We start from the raw sequence: 16,055 nt of genomic DNA, 5'->3' as shown, positions 1-16,055 counted from the left end.
TAGCCGGAAGAAAAAAGAAGAAGGCAGGAGAGACATGAGGTGCTAGTCTGAGATGGGATTGTTTTCTTGGCATCAAGCACCATGACGTCTGTGTAGTCTTACGCCGATTAGCGAGTTATTTGGATCGTCATATAGGGGGGAAAAAGAAAAAGTAGGGACGGAAGGAGGAGATTGCTCGATCATCTTCGAAGAACGAAAAAAAGAAATGTGGTCCCAGTGAGGCTCGAACTCACGACTTTAGAGTTATTAGCTCTACACTCTAACCAACTGAGTTATAGGACCAATTGATGGAGTGCGAGGAAAACTTTGGCTACAACAGTCTGTAGTATGGTTCTTGATATCATGTTCAACCCTGGACTGATGTTGATTTTCCGTCAGATTAAATTTTGGATATAGTAGTTCAATAGGTGAAGAGCGTCAACATCGCAGTCGACAATCAACCCTGTCTCTACTTTTCTATAACCCAATATCGAAATCACTACTCTACACTTTGTCCGCCTACACGCTCGAAGTGCACCTTGTTATCAAGGTTGAAAAATGTGAAGACGCCGGTCACGGCGCACAGTCCCGCTGCGACAATTAGCAGATGCAGTGCAGTCGGGGAGACGGTCAACCAACCCATGACACAGCTCATTTCATAGTATCCGATCTGCTCCACCAGAAATCCCGAGAGGATCGGCCCCACGAAAGAGCCAGCCGTCCAGCTCATACTGGCCAGCGACAAGGCTCGCGAATAGCCTCCGTTGGGGCCGAAAATGCCAGGATGCTTGGCTTCGATCTCGTCGACGGTCACTACAGGTGGATGAGTCGCGTCGAAAGGAAAGAAATAATGACATAGGGGGTTTCATACCAGTCGCCTCGATTGTCCCTGCTCCGTTGAGGAGACACGTCAAAGCGCCTACCATGGTCACGCAGACCGTGTAGATGACTTGTCCCGTCTGTCCACCGTTCGCCCAGGGGAATCGGTCGTCGCCCGGTGTCCCCAGAAGCCACATGACCGGGGTCAATGCCAAAAAGCCGACCGTGGTCGGCCACCGTGTGCCGACACGGTCCTTCAGCCAGCCGCACAGCGGGCTGAGAATAATCCCCGGGCCTTGTAGCGCAAAGAACATCATTCCTGACAGCATGCTTCCCCAGCCGAATACATCACGCACATGCAATGGGAGCGTGGTGTCGAAGCTGGATATCAGCGCCGCAAAGGTCAGGTAGCTGATGACGCCCGCTACGAAGCGGCGATGCTGGAGGATATATGCGTAGAACGCCCACCCGGTTTTCTCCCCCATCGGCCGGTGTTCTCCCAAAAGAGGGTCATTTTCGGGGTTGGAGCCGTCGTGAAAAGCACCGGGTGACCCTACCACGTCGTCAGCCCTACTGATAACGGAATTGCAGAGGGACAGCACACACCTGCAGTCTGTTTCGGTCGTTCCATCATAAGCATACGTAGCACTATGTCCACTAGGATGATCGCGAATGCACTCGACCATGCCAACCAGTAGCCTCCCACCTCGAAGAGGATCCCCGCCACCATAGGACCAGCCGAAGTGCCAGCCGCTACGACTAACGAGATTACCCCATATGTCTTTCCCAGATGCTCCGGCTGCACGTTGTCTGCGATAGTGGCATAGCCTACGACCCAGATAAACGCACTTGCAATGGCCTGGATGAGACGACCGGCGAAGAGAGTGAATTCTAAATACGTCAGGCACCATTGTCTGCGGGAAGAGATGATAGAGAAACATACGCGAAGTGGCTAAAGCCAGGACTACCGTCCCAAAAAGCGCCACGGCCAATGAGGCCAGAAGCAAGCCCTTTTTAGACCGCATGCCATCCGCATAGTGACCGATGAACGGACTGCACACTAACGACGCGATGGCGCTCTCGGCGAGGAGGGAGAAGCTTAAGCGCTGGGTCAGGGAGACGTCTAACCCCAGGCGGTTCTCAAGAACGTAGGGCAGAATCGGGACGAGAAAAGCATAGAGAAAGACATCTATAGACCGGAGGATTGGCTGTCAGATATGTCCAGCGACAATGTGCCAAACGTGTGGCTCACCGGTAAACAGGGCCATGGCCATGGCGGCCACGATGAAGACGGGAGATGACCGCCATTGGTAGCCCCATATGGGCTCATGAGCGGTGCTGAAACTCATGACAGGCTACTAGATACAGGGGGGAAGACTGGCACGAGTTGACGCTCAGGTATGTTGGCAGAGAAAAATCATGGTGATAAACCGGGGGAGCCTCGGGGTGATCTCCGGCGGGGGTGCAGCACTTAGCCACTTGCCCCACAAGGTGAGTCGATCCCTTTCAGCTCGAGTACATGCATAGCATGGGCTGTTGGCGATTTTTTCTTATTGGACGGGTGGACGTTAAAAGAAACCTCGAATACGAATTATGGCCAATTGCGGATGAATTTACTATCCCATTGGGTTACGGGGGGAATAAGGAGCTGAAGACGTTTGCCATGATCGGAGCGATCCTGTCCCGACCGGGCACGTGATGCTACGTAGTGTGTCCACGACGGGGGTGATATCTGAAAACTTGACTATCTAGTCATATTGAACTTCGGTATTGATGCAAAATGCAGTCATCATCAAGTGGTGGCTGTGATAAACCAAAGACAGACTGCAGTGAATGTCGCACAGCTCCTGTACACTGACTTCATTGGGTAATGTATGTTGGACAGATTCTCATAGATCATATAAAACAATATATTGGCTTGTTTAGTTTATCAAAAATTACTAGTCTTAAGTGTCATGCAGAGCCACGAGTTATACCTGGATATTATACACGGGGTCTGCATCATTGGATATATAGATATAGATACAGATAGTCGAGAATATACTTCGATATATATATCAACAGACAACAATATTTACTTCAATCTAAACTAATTGAAGAAGGCCGTTTTTATTTTTTCCCTCTTCTATATATTTATGATATTCGGCTATCCACTCACAGAGCACGGTTGAGAAATTGGAGGCCTCCTTTTCCAGTACAACATACAAGCAAATTGGCTATATATGTGGTTAAATCCAGATTCTGCTAAGGCAGGTCAAGATATGTTACACCTAAATGTCTTTCGATCTCGGATTCCCACGGCATGTTTCGTAACATCATGCGTGATGTTGAAGACCTCCCCTTTCAGCCACATTGTTTGCCTATTCAATAGTATCATTATGGAGAGACTTGAACCCTATTACAAGAAATACCCTATACTGGTACACTCTGTATGCGCAATTCGCCCCAAAAAAGTATAATTAAAAAGCCATAACTCGTACCACATAGCCAGCTGAAAGCAAAGAAAAACCAATCCCAACCCCAAAACAATCCCAAAATCAAACCAAAGTCTCCTGATGATTCACAATCCGCCACTCCCCATCCGACCCCTGACTCCACGTCGACGACCCCGTCGCCCGAAACTCCCGATTACTCTGGACCGCGTTAATGCGGTATGTGATAGTCCCAGCCATCAAGTCGATGACGTGCACGCGCACCTCGGTAAGCTCGTAGCGGTCGAAATGGTGGAACGGCGGTGCGAGCGTCTTGGCCAGCGCTGAACTCCCCTCGCTGTGCACGAGGATGGATGTGTTGGGGAACATGAAGGTCGCTTGGTCGTTGCACATCTTTTCGATCTCCGGCGCCGGATCGGCGGATGTGAGTGCCGTCCAGAGACGTCGCTCGCAGGCGATGAGGTCCTCGCGGATGCGTTCGTGGATGGATCCTGGCATTTTTCTTCTTTTCTTTTCTTTTCTTTCTTCCTCGAGAGGTGGTGGGAGGTGTTGGATGAGAGGGTGGGGTTGCTGCTAGTCGAGTAGATCCTAGCCGAGTAGAGAGTGGTTAATGTTTGTCCTCGTCAGAGTCAATGCAATGGAGTATACACACCCAAAATTAAAAGCCTGCGCTGTCGTCCGTCCTACCAGAATATCAATCCAGAGTTAGGCAACTCGTAAACACCGGCCACGGTTTTATACAGGACCAGCGGGGAGACACTGGTAATGACGTCACCGAGCCATGACGTGGGCGATCGGCAACTTTAATATAATTTAATTAACACAACCATGTCTCTTGCCTGCACCTCCATCAATAGCAATGTCAGCAGCGCGTGTCAGCGGTGGATGCCATTGGTTCGGTTTTAGGGACGGGTTGCACACACCGTAGACGTTGTGAAGATCTGATCTTGTACATCAGCGTGATCTTATCCCTTGCTCGAATCACATTCCCTGCTTGATTTGTGTAGGTGCATGAGGATCGAGATGTGGTGCATTAGTTGGCTGTTACGATATGCAAATCAGGCGATTTCCATGTGCGTGTTGCCCCGCTTGACAGATCTTTGGGCTTGTCCACGGAAATGCTGTCGCCTACAGCTGTTTCTTATGCACATTTGGGGCGTGTTTAATACGGAGGAGCTTGTGCGTGCGTTGCGTGAAACTATCATACGATAAGGACATGCTGGGGGGGGGGGGGGGGGGGGGGGGGGTGAGATTATCTAGGAAGCTTTGATACTGGAAGGCAGAAGTTGCTGGCTGAAATGCGAGGTGCAAATTGATCTGGGAATTCCTCTTCTATAATGTATCACTTTTCCCCTCCTAATGCTTATAGGTTTTATCAATGTCCCTATCAATTCGCAGCATTATCACAAATGATACAACGGAGTGGTCAACGACTACTGTATATCGAGACACCCATTAGATTAACCGTCCAGTATATACATTTCGAATATTCCATAAGTACTATAAGTATACGATGGAACCCGAATCATCAGACACAAGCACTCAACGAATCACCTTCTCAAAAACCCCAATCGGAAACCCATCCGCCATAGCCTGATACCCCACCCCATTCAAATGCAAATAATCACCCGAGTCGAACTTCCCCAACAACCTCTCCGGCGCCTTCGGATCCCGCACCATCTCATCAAAGTCCACCACAGCATCAAACGCCCCACTGTCACGGATCCACGCATTCACACGCTGTCGCGTGAGCTCCCTCTCAGGATCCGAATAAGGCTGGGTATCCGCGTCCTCCGCCGGCGCAGAAAATGGTGTGATCGTCGCCCCGATGACGGGGATGCCGGCCGCGTGGAGCCGCGTCGTGATCTGTCTGTATGCGGTGATCAGGTGGGTGCCGAGGGCTTCCTGCGTTGCGGGATCTGTGGGGGCGACGCCGATGTCGTTGACGCCTTCGAAGAGGACGGCGCATTGGACGCCGGAATGGCCGAGGACGTCGCGGTCGAGTCGGCTGAGGACGTTGGGGCCGAGCCCGTCGGCTAGGATGCGGTTTCCGCCGGCGGCTTGGTTGAGGAGGGAGAGCTGGGCGGTGGATGGGTCCTGGCGTAGGCGTTTTTGGAGTCGGTCGGGCCATCTGTTTTGTTGTGTTAGAGGTGTCATAAACAGAGTGAGAGAAGGGAAGAAGGGTATGTACCGGTTGTTGGCGTCGGTGTCGCTCCCACGGCCGTCGGTTATGCTGTCTCCGACGAGGACGCAGCTGCGCGCTGTGCGCGGTAGCAGGGCTTCCACGCTGCTGATGAAATACCTGTCTACGTTAGTGACACTGAGGGGTCTTGAAAGGGGGTCTTTACCAATGTGCGACGCTTGCCACTGTGGGGTCAGTCATATTAGTGACGCCTGTCCAGTCTCCAAAGCTCATCCATGAGGTCGTCCGGCTACCAGGGTGGGAGGTGATCGCCCCGCCTTGCTGTCCATTTTGGAGGTAGATATCGACTGCCAAAGTCGTTCCTCCTTTGGGTACAGAAATAGGATCGGAGACGGCGAGTGCGCCGTTGGGGATGGTCGTGCCGCGGCTACCATCGAAGAGGACTTTCTTGGTTGTCCCACGCTGAATAGCCCCGGACCCAAGCTTTTGATCTGCCGTGAGGCTGACCGTGACCCCAGTGATATCCAGGTCTGTCAATCCAAACGCATTCGACAATCGCAGGCGGATCTCCTTCGCAGGCTGCGTCAGTCGGATGGTCTGGCGGAGGGTTGAATTGTTGAAGACGGACTCGGTCGAGTTCTGCACCTGTTAGCTGTGAGACGCGCAGGTGTAATTCAACATACAAATGGTGTCGGGGGTAAGTTGGCCGGCTCAGCCATCTGTGGCATAGAGGCCCAGATGCTGACCCAGTGGTGACTATCCTGTTCGATGGTAGCGGCCGGCATGCCAGAGCAGATGCCGGTCTGCAGGACGAGCCCGGCCGCAAAGAACGTGAACCTGGGGATCATCTTGGCTACGACAAGTTTCTATGGCGGCAGAAGTCTGTAGGTCTCTTCTCACATCTCCCGAGAGCTCGAGCGGTGGTTTTCACTTTTTATCTTTTCAGTAAAGGAGTGCATCCCCTCTGTCGGTTAAATGGGTAAATGCCAGCAGGAATACGCCGCTGCATCGTCGGCAGAATACAATCCCGTTTTGTTTCAGGGGCCGGGGGATATTGCGGAGGATCGTCCACTGGGCATGCAAAGTAGTCACAGCCTGCTGCCATGCTTTCTCAATTGCCGGTCTGATCTCTCTGTTTGAAGCTGTGGACGGTATAGTGTGCTGCCTGGGGCAGGAGATGTTTGCCTGAAGCTTAACCCCGTTATCTCCGATGCGGGGAACGAGATCCACAGCTGCACTGTTATTCTCTCGATTCTCTCGCGTTCTTCATTTGTTTTACACAATTCTGTCAGATTGAAAAAAATGTCTGTGATCCAAGCTCAGAAGACCGCTCTCATCACCGGCGCTGCCTCCGGGGTGGGGTTCGCCATCGCCCAGCTCTGTCGTCGGCAGGGTATGCATCTCGCCCTCGTGGACATCGACGCAGCCAACCTCACCAAGGCACGAGACGCGCTGGCTGCGATAGACCCATCGCTCCAGACGGCCAGCTACGCCTTTGACGTTGCCGACCGTACCAAATGGACTGAGGCGGCAACACAAATCCAATCGACCTTCCCCACGGGCCTCGACCTGGTCGTGTTGAATGCCGGGAAAGGCTACCGACCACAGAGCACAGCCGACGGCAAGCTGAAGCCCTGGATGGACGTCGAATACTGGCACAAGGTTTGCCGCTGCCCTGTCTAGAGTCACCGACATACAGTTAACCGTCAGACCCTCGACACCAACGTCGTTGGTATTCTCAACGGTATCAACGCTATCCTACCACTGATGCTCGCGCCAGGCTCGGCGCGGTCGCTCGTCATCACTGGCTCCAAACAAGGCATTACGAACCCTCCGGGCGGCGGCAACCCGGCCTACAATGCGTCCAAGGCAGCGGTCAAAAGCCTGGCGGAGCACTTGGCGCACGACCTGCGGTCCGATCCATCCACAGCACACATCGCAGTGCATCTGGTGATCCCCGGGTGGACGTGGACCGGAATGATGGGCAATGTTGGGCCGACCGCCGAACACGAAGTCCAAAAGATGGCGGGCGCTTGGTATCCCAGTCAGGTGGCGGACGAGCTACGGAAAGAACTGGATAAGGGCCGCTTCTATATTGTCTGTCCCGATGGGGAGACCGACCGTGCGCTGGACCAGGCCCGCATGAAATGGGGTAGTGAAGATGTGGTTGAAGGGCGACCGGCCCTGTCGCGATGGGATGCGTCGTGGAAGGAAACGGCGGAGGAGGAGATCCAAGCCGAGGCAGCGCGGCGACGAAATGTGTAGTAAACCGTTCATATCATGATTAGGGTAGGATTCTAAGGCATCGGGTGGTAGTTCCGTTCTTGGGGGCCATTCCCTGATCCAGATGGTCATTATGCCGTTTCGGGGATAACCCCACAACCCTAAGAACTCTAAGTGTCATCGTCAAGATACCTAACTTGGTTCTTAACGGGCCAAACCGATCAATCCAACTAATATGCTGTCCTATCAGCTTGACAGACCAACCAGAGACGGCTCAGACTCGATAAGAGCCGACGCATGGCGATCGCCGGGGTAGGTCTCCTCACGGTGCGGAGAACATAGCGTGGGGGTTTGCTGGTTCGAGATAAGAATGCAACCTGATCGAGGTTGGGGGTTCGTCTTATCTTGGAGTCGTTGAAGGATTGAATGTCCTGTCCAGATTCCATCTTCATCCCTTGCGTCTGTTCTATCTCCCTTTTCTCCTCTCATTCTCCCCCCCTTCCCGCCTCGATCTACAATTCAATCTCCTGGCATAATATGAAGGACCATCAAGACTCGGATAGCGTTGTTCATACAAAGTCGCCAGTCGCGGATTCCCTGCAGGATGATGCCAGCGACAAGTTGGACATTCCCGGGGTCGTTCCGGATGTCGTCCAACCGGTCGACTCGAAAGCAGAGACGAAGCTGTGTCTCAAGTTCGACGTGCGCATTCTCCCCGTTCTGGCCATTATGTGTATGTGAACCCTCTGGGCGCCGACCACTCACGTACAAGCCGAGACTGACACCACCCAGACCTCTGCAGTGCCTTGGACAAGAGCAATCTGAGCAATGCGCAAACCGATGGTCTCAGCGAAGATCTCCATTTCAAGCCTAATCAGTACAACCTCATCGTCTCCATCTTCTTCGTGCCCTATGTCATATTTGCACCCCCCATCGCGATGCTCGGCAAACGCTTCAGCCCCGCCCGCGTGCTTCCCATCCTGATGTTCTGCTTCGGCTCGTTTACGCTGCTATGCGCAGCGGCGCAAGACTTCGGTGGCATCTTTGCCCTGCGCTGGTTCCTGGGAATGTCCGAGGCCGCTCTGTTCCCGCTCGTCATCTACTACCTGACGACCTTCTACCGCCGCGGCGAGCTGGCGCGCCGCCTCGCCATCTTTTACGCAGCGTCCAACATTGCCTACGCTTTCTCCGGCTTGATCGCCTTCGGCGTCTTCCAGTTTAAGGGCTCCCATTTACACAATTGGCGCTATCTATTTATCATCGAGGGCGGCGTCACCGTGGTCTTTGCAATCTTCGCCTACTGGTACCTACCGCTCTCCGCCGCCGAAGCCAACTTCCTCTCGCCGGAAGAGAAAGCGCTCGCCTTTCACCGCATCCAAGTCGACTCCAGCGCCGTCGTCAACGAGAAGTTCTCCCTCCGCGAATCGCTCGCCATCTTCAAGCAGCCGACAACATTCGCCTTCCTCTCCATCGAAATCTGCCTCGGCGTGCCCCTTCAAGGCGTCTCGCTGTTCCTCCCGCAGATCATCCAGCGTCTGGGCTATTCCACCGTCAAAACGAACCTGTACACAGTCGCACCGAACGTCACGGGGGCGGTGGTGCTCCTCGCACTCGCATTTTGCTCGGACTTCGCGCGTCTGCGCGCCCCTTTTATTGTGCTCGGCTTCCTCTTTACCTTCACCGGCTTCATGATCTACCTCGGCATAGGGGACGTCCACGCCCAGCTGCCCCTCGCGTATTTCGCCACCTTCATGATGACCTGGGGCACGTCCGCGCCCTCCGTTCTGCTCAGTACGTGGTACAATAACAATATTGCCCACGAGGGCCGTCGCGTCCTATTGACGAGTGTTGGTGTCCCGCTGGCGAACCTCATGGGTCTTGTTAGTAGCAATGTTTTCCGCGAGCAGGACCGTCCCAAGTACATGCCTGCCTTGATCACGGTGGGTGTATTTGGGGCTGTTGGAGCTACTCTCGCTGCCTCGTTGGGTCTGTTCATGTGGCAGGATAATGCCCGCCGGAATCGTCGCCAGGGGATCGTGGTGCGCGCACAAGACGTACCGACGGATAGGTTGCGTGATGGGCCTGCGAGTGAGGACTTTCGGTGGTTTGTTTGATTCCTTGATTATAATTATTTGTTTCTTGATTTATATTGTTATGTGAAGTGATGGTGGAATTTTGCTTTTGAGTTGGTTAGCTAGAGTACGGTTTATGGTAGGTTGCCAGGTGCACTGCCATAAATGACAGATACTTCACTGAATGTAGTATTCATAATGTTTATCTTTCTTGAGATAAAGACGATTGACCACATCCTATTCCAATGGGCATTATTGTCCTCTCTCCAGGCATTGAACCTACAAGTCCTGTATCCCGCTGCTATCTTCATACTGGACGAATCTATATCTTCGTTGAATTTATGAGCCGGCACACCCCTCTGTCCTTTTCATGTCACAGCCCAGTTTGGAGCCATCATCGTCTATATGAGGAAGAGTTCGTGTCATGACTAAGCCTGCGACTTTCTGCGGCGCTTCTATACTCCAGCATTATTTGGTTGGTACTTGTAAAAAACTTCCAATGTGGGATTCGTGAGAACTACCGAACTCTGCTCGCTTTGTGCCGTCTCTGCCAAGGTTACACTGCATCTGGTTCCCGATTGGCATATACGAGGATCAATGAATCCTAGGACACACAGCTCCCGAGTCCTCCATTCCTCAATGTCAGCATTGGCTGATGTGTTTACTCGGTGGGGAGGACAGAAAGCCCCCTGCTTGCAAATACCGCCCTTGGTAGCCTCTAATCCAACTAGAAGAGGCCGTCCACGAGGCTATACAAGCCATCTGCAAGCTAGCCCTTCCCCCACCACAGACGGCCCATTGATCATTCACAAGACAATCGCAGTTGACTTTGTCAATAAGCTCTGCTGACACATGTGTTTCTTCTGTGGTCTGACCCAGCTGGAATTGAAATTCCACGGGCCTCAAAAGCTGGACGACATGGGCTGTGTTGCGTCACACCATCTGACTATTACCACTTTTAACTCCGCGCTTTCCACTGCTCACTCATTGAGTGGTGGGTTATAAAAAGCTCCCACCACTGGCTTCTTGCAGTCATGGTCGACTTTCCAATTTATCGGTCCTTGGTTGAGTATTGGCATTTTATATGCCCCCTGCAACGAGATGATCTCCACGGCAGCTTTGCAGACCAATCCGTGGGAGCTGGTGATAACCACCGTAGCAGCGTACACTGCCTACTGCCTCGTCGAAGCTATCTATCGAGTGTATTTTCACCCGCTGGCACGGTTTTCAGGGCCCTGGAAGGCCAAGATCTCGGAGGGATGGTTCTCCGACATAGCCCCCAGCGGGTTCGCCGAGCGGACCCTGGCTGTCCAGCATGATCGATACAGTATGTGTTCTTCTGTCGACCAGATGCACAGCTAACAGGATAGAAACGACTGCCCTCCGCGTCGCTCCCAACCAGCTCCACATTACTGATCCCGACGCCTACAAAGTCATCTATAACCAGACAGCGCCCTTCCCCAAGGATGCCGACTATTACGGCACATACAACACGCCGCACTCTCTTTTTACAGAATGCGATCCCGCTCTCCACCGCGAGCTGCGCAAGCGTCTTAGTCCGATGTTCTCCCGCGTCGGGGTCACTAAGCTTGAGCCTATCATCCACGAGAAGCTGCGTTTGATGACCGAGAAGATTACTCGTTTGAGCAAGAATGGACCCATTGAAATGAACTACGCTCTCCGGTACCCTCCTTTCTTTGTACAAAACGACTCTTCTACCACACATCCATACTGACCAAGAAAAACCCAGAGGCCTCACAGTAGACATAATCAGCGAATTCGCCTTCGGCGAATCCCGCAACGTGATGCAATCGAGCGAAACCTCCTTCGCCGCCCGCTTTCTCTCCGCCTTCGATGAAAGCATCGACCTGCCCATTAAAAACTACTACGGCGGCTTCCTGCGCCGGCGTCTCTCACGCATCATCCCTCTCTCTGTCTTCGCAAAGATCGACCCCACCGCCGCCGTGCTACACGAGATCTTCGTCTTTGCCGAGTCCTGCGCGCGCGCCTACAGCGCCCAGGCAGCCGGCGCGGGTGGAACCGCCCAGCACAGCAAACCCCATCCGATTGTGTTTGATGCGCTGCAGGGCTTGCCTGAGTGGCGTACCCGATACGAGTCTATGGATATGATTGTTGCGGGGTCGGATACGACGGCTTGGACGCTGACGACGGTGTTGTTTCATGTGCTGAGGCGGGAGGATGTTAAGAGGAGGATTGAGGAGGCTGCTAGGAGGGCGTTGCCGGATTTGGAGAGCATACCGAGTTATGTTGAGCTGGAGAAGGATGAGTATTTGGTATTTGATTCTCCCCTGGCCTTTCCTCCTCTCTTTGATGCGCCCTGTCGGTAGGGTTTGAGAGGGACCATGCTAAGGACCAACTAGTTCGCCTGCGTCAAAGAAGCCCTCCGCCTAGGCACCCCCGTCCCGGGCGTCCTACCCCGGATTGTACCAAGTGGTACTCCCTTCCAAGTTGAAGGAAAGATCGTCCCTCCGGGTGTGAGTACACCTCGACACTCTACATTCCCAAACAACGCTCACACCAAATAGACCATCGTAGGCATGTCCGCCTACACAATGCACCTCTCGACCTCCATCTGGGGCCCCGACGCCAGCGTCTTCAACCCAGATAGATGGCTACAGCCTGGCGGCAAAGATATGGATCAGTACTTTGTGCCGTTTAGTAAGGGCACGCGGTCGTGTATTGGGATGAAGTATGACTCCTTTTGTCTCTATCATTGTTGGATACGGTTATCCGTTACTTAAATTGTCATTGTTGATATTGTGAATGATGGCTAATGAACATAGTCTCGCCTACGCCGAAACCATCATCGTCATGACATACCTCTTCCGCATGTTCGACATGAAGCTCGTGTCGAAGGAGCCGCGCGTCAGGGAGATGTTCATCCAGATGCCGGATTTGCCGTGCTGCTTGGTGGAGTTTACACCGCGGGATGGTGATGCTTAGGGCTGCTGGGAGATGGGTTGATTGTGAGACGAAGGGGGGGTTCAATTTGGTCTTGGCTGGTAGATGATGGTGGGTATGGAGTGGAGGTTACATATGATTATTGGAGTCTATTATTGTTATTAAGTAAACCATGCTGTCCTAGCATCGATAATGTTAGATTGTTCCAAGTAACTATGCCTCCACAAGCTGATGAGAAATGGGACTCCGCAGACAAGCACAGCACATAGATAGACACCTCAGGCTCCACCGGAAATAACCCCACAACCCCCCACTTTAACTCCGAGCTTCCCACAGCTCCCTCACTCAACACCGCAGCTCTTCTCCAACTCCTACGACCACTCCCACAACCCAACGGATACTCCATTCTACTCCCCATATACTAACCTACCCAATTTCAACATCATCATACCACCAACAATTCCAAAAGAAAAACAAACAACCTAGATAAATGCCTCCCCTCCCCATCCCCCCCTTCGCCGAAACCCAACAAACCCTCCTCCTCGCCGAACACCAAGCAGAAGTCTCCTCCTCCAAGCTCGCCACAACAGCCGCCTCCGCCTCGCCCTCCACCCGCCGCACCCTCCAAGCAACCGGCTATGCCCTCACAGGACTAATCCTCTCGCAATGCCGCACGGGCATGGGCGGCCGCGTGGTCGGCGAGTTCGTCGCGGACCCGGCGACGGCTGCGGCGGGTGAGAAGGGCGAGGCGCTGCTGGGGACGCATGGGATGAGGGTTGGGGATGTGGTGCGGGCGAGTGAGGTTGGGTCTGGTTCTTCTGGTGGGGTGAAGAAGGGTGGGAAGGAGAAGGAGAAGGAGGGTTTGAAAGAGAAGGCGCTGGAGGGGGTGATTACGCGCGTTGTTGGGGAGAAGAGTGTCTGGGTGGCCTTTGGGCAACGCGGGGGTGGGGGAAAGGCGAAGGAGGATGATGAGGTTGTTGAGGAGTTGTGGGGGAAGAAGGTTTGGTTGTGTGTTTTGTCTTATTCTTCGGTTTTATGGGGAGTGGCTGATGGCGGTTTGATTGCAGGGTTAAACTTGCGAATGATGTTACGTATCGACGGTTGGTGTATCCCTGGCACTTTTTGGTGGAGAGAGACTGACGGGAACAGAATGAACCAGACTATGGAGAAGATGGCGAAAATGACCGACTCGGATCACACCCACTTTATGCGCGTCGCGTTCGGCCATACGACGCCTCTACAACCCGACTACGAAGCTATCGGCGACATAGAGTTCCAAGACCCCTCGCTGAACGACTCCCAGAAAGAAGCGATCCGGTTCGCGCTCGCGTCGAGGGACATCGCGCTCATCCACGGCCCCCCTGGGACAGGCAAAACGCACACTTTGATCGAGCTTATTCTGCAGATGGTGCGGCGAGGACAGCGGGTGCTCGTGTGCGGCCCGTCGAACATCTCCGTGGATAACATTGTTGAAAGGCTGGCGCCCAAGAAGGTCCCCGTCGTCCGCGTCGGTCATCCAGCGCGTCTGCTGCCGTCCGTGCTGGACCACTCGCTGGAGGTGTTGACCCACACGTCCGAGGCGGCTGCCATTGTGCGTGATGTCCGCACCGAGATCGACCAGAAGCAGGCGAGTATCCGCAAGACGCGGGCGGCGCGGGAGCGACGGGCTATCTACAGCGATCTGAAGGAGTTGCGGAAGGAGTACCGCGAGCGCGAGTCCAAGTGTGTGGACAACCTCGTCCGCGAGAGTAGCGTCGTGCTGGCGACGCTGCATGGCGCCGGCGGGCACCAGGTCAAAAACCAGAAGTTCGACGTGGTCATCATCGACGAGGCCAGTCAGGCGCTGGAGGCGCAGTGCTGGATCCCGCTGCTGGGTGCGTCGCGGGTGGTGCTCGCGGGCGACCACCTGCAACTGCCCCCGACGGTCAAGTCCGCCCCGAAACCCTCCGAGACCAAAGGCGACACGACCGACGGCGACATACAGACAAAGCTGCCCAACGTGTCCCTTGAAACGACCCTGTTCGATCGCCTGCTGAAGATCCACGGCGCGAGCATCAAGCGCATGCTGACGACGCAGTATCGCATGCACGAGCGTATCATGCGCTTTCCGTCCGATGAGCTGTACGAGGGGAAGCTCATGGCCGCGGAGTCTGTCCAATCACGCCTCCTCAAAGACCTCCCGTATGACGTGGAGGAGACGGACGACACCAAAGAGCCCGTGGTGTTCTGGGACACGCAGGGCGGGGACTTCCCTGAAAAGCCCGAGGACGACGGAATCCAGAAGAAGGGCAATCTACTCGGCGAGAGCAAGAGCAACGAGATGGAGGCGTTGATCGTCGCCAGGCACGTGGAGAACCTCATCCAGGCGGGTGTGCGGCCCGAGGACGTCGCCGTGATTACGCCATACAATGGCCAATTAGCGGTGCTGTCGAAGATGCTGCGGGACAAGTTCCCGGGGCTGGAACTGGGGAGTGTCGATGGGTTCCAGGGCCGCGAGAAAGAGGCGGTCGTCGTCAGTCTAGTGCGCAGCAATGGCGATAAGGAAGTGGGGTTTTTGGCGGAGAAACGTCGGCTGAATGGTATGTCCCTCTCTAACCGGTCCCCGAACGATCGCTTACGAGGACAGTGGCCATGACGCGACCCAAACGGCATCTGTGTCTGTGTGGCGACTCTGAAACCATCAGCCAGTAAGTTCTTATGCCCCCACATTCCATTCCTCCCCGAGCTGTCACTGGGTCGGGCCCGTGTTGAAACATCATGTTATTCTTGCAGGGGCAGCAGCTTTCTCAAGCACTGGATGGCGTTTCTGGAAGAGCACTCGGATCTTAGGTATCCTGACGCGGGTGAACTACTGTGAGGCGCCGCAATTCAGCCGTCTCGCATGGCATCACATTATAACCACGCGGGGTCGGCGACCGATCTGAGACGATGGACCCCGAGGCCAGCGCTTGACGCCAGACGGTTCTCCTTGAGACAAGACAGCCGTTTGGTCCGCACGGGACAACTCCTCAACCGTGTTCCATATTCCATGGTCCCCTGTCCGATCGATCGAATGGGTGGTCGTGATGAGAACCAGGAGCCAAGCGTAGATAGTGTATACCAAACCTCCCCGACCGTGTCAATGCGGGGCAAGGAACCTACCACCCAAACCAAACCAGAAAAAGGAAAAAATAAAGATAAAGAAGAAAGAAAGAAGACGGAACTGGCCGACCCGCCGTTTCAGAATTGTCCGATGGCTGCGGGGTGGAAAGAAAGACACCCGGCGGGCAGAGCGTTTGGCGCGCAACGTGGCACACTTCCGAACCACCCACACCTCTATCTTGTTATCCTCGCATTCACGACCATGATCAAAGTGGTCAGCGTCGCGAGCGGGAATGGAATGGCCTCTGCCTGAGCCTAGAGGCTAGAGCTAGACGATCCTTGCCTTGGGGAGCGGGGGCGCGCTGTGGTTTTCCAGGTTTCCGC

The 16,055-nt window shown here is 54.1% G+C and overlaps 6 protein-coding genes and 1 non-coding gene across 7 annotated transcripts; 3 read left to right on the top strand and 4 right to left on the bottom strand.

Annotated features, from left to right (window-relative positions):
• Positions 1 to 208: 208 nt before the first annotated feature.
• On the bottom strand, positions 209 to 282 carry P168DRAFT_t89. The gene has a single exon. It is a non-coding gene; the product is annotated as a tRNA-Ile (tRNA).
• Positions 283 to 351: 69 nt separating this feature from the next.
• P168DRAFT_268189 (putative MFS multidrug transporter) lies at positions 352 to 2,415 on the bottom strand. Its single transcript, XM_024835077.1, has 6 exons — positions 2,051 to 2,415; positions 1,742 to 1,987; positions 1,405 to 1,689; positions 851 to 1,351; positions 619 to 792; positions 352 to 570 (listed from the first exon to the last, which is right to left on the bottom strand). Exons 1-6 carry the CDS (start codon positions 2,145 to 2,147, stop codon positions 479 to 481), a joined length of 1,395 nt encoding a protein of 464 aa, XP_024693757.1. The 5' UTR covers positions 2,148 to 2,415; the 3' UTR covers positions 352 to 478.
• Positions 2,416 to 3,219: 804 nt separating this feature from the next.
• P168DRAFT_289968 (nuclear transport factor 2 family protein) lies at positions 3,220 to 3,904 on the bottom strand. The gene is made up of 2 exons (XM_024837114.1): positions 3,883 to 3,904; positions 3,220 to 3,818 (listed from the first exon to the last, which is right to left on the bottom strand). The coding sequence occupies exon 2, from the start codon at positions 3,726 to 3,728 to the stop codon at positions 3,336 to 3,338; it is 393 nt and encodes a 130-aa protein (XP_024693756.1). The 5' UTR covers positions 3,729 to 3,818; positions 3,883 to 3,904; the 3' UTR covers positions 3,220 to 3,335.
• Positions 3,905 to 4,772: 868 nt separating this feature from the next.
• P168DRAFT_296818 (SGNH/GDSL hydrolase family protein) lies at positions 4,773 to 6,101 on the bottom strand (the record flags this gene model as incomplete). The annotated part of the gene is made up of 4 exons (XM_024838138.1): positions 4,773 to 5,361; positions 5,422 to 5,532; positions 5,579 to 6,012; positions 6,057 to 6,101. 4 exons carry the CDS (start codon positions 6,099 to 6,101, stop codon positions 4,773 to 4,775), a joined length of 1,179 nt encoding a protein of 392 aa, XP_024693755.1.
• A 2,089-nt stretch (positions 6,102 to 8,190) lies between these two features.
• Positions 8,191 to 9,710, top strand: P168DRAFT_252335 (putative MFS transporter; the record flags this gene model as incomplete). Its single annotated transcript, XM_024834317.1, has 2 exons — positions 8,191 to 8,329; positions 8,389 to 9,710. Exons 1-2 carry the CDS (start codon positions 8,326 to 8,328, stop codon positions 9,708 to 9,710), a joined length of 1,326 nt encoding a protein of 441 aa, XP_024693754.1. The 5' UTR covers positions 8,191 to 8,325.
• Positions 9,711 to 10,730: 1,020 nt separating this feature from the next.
• Positions 10,731 to 12,632, top strand: P168DRAFT_268178 (cytochrome P450; the record flags this gene model as incomplete). The annotated part of the gene is made up of 6 exons (XM_024835076.1): positions 10,731 to 10,995; positions 11,039 to 11,351; positions 11,419 to 11,962; positions 12,050 to 12,163; positions 12,215 to 12,378; positions 12,473 to 12,632. The coding sequence occupies exons 1-6, from the start codon at positions 10,770 to 10,772 to the stop codon at positions 12,630 to 12,632; spliced, it is 1,521 nt and encodes a 506-aa protein (XP_024693753.1). The 5' UTR covers positions 10,731 to 10,769.
• Positions 12,633 to 13,080: 448 nt separating this feature from the next.
• Positions 13,081 to 15,447, top strand: P168DRAFT_296809 (putative DNA helicase; the record flags this gene model as incomplete). Its single annotated transcript, XM_024838137.1, has 5 exons — positions 13,081 to 13,598; positions 13,658 to 13,690; positions 13,740 to 15,169; positions 15,217 to 15,277; positions 15,363 to 15,447. 5 exons carry the CDS (start codon positions 13,081 to 13,083, stop codon positions 15,445 to 15,447), a joined length of 2,127 nt encoding a protein of 708 aa, XP_024693752.1.
• Positions 15,448 to 16,055: the final 608 nt, after the last annotated feature.

Source organism: Aspergillus campestris (assembly GCF_002847485.1).
Source record: "Aspergillus campestris IBT 28561 chromosome Unknown P168scaffold_5, whole genome shotgun sequence".
Taxonomy (NCBI): Eukaryota; Fungi; Ascomycota; class Eurotiomycetes; order Eurotiales; family Aspergillaceae; genus Aspergillus; species Aspergillus campestris.
The sequence above is the reverse complement of the archived record's forward strand: the minus strand, read 5'-3'. Positions and strand labels throughout refer to the sequence as shown.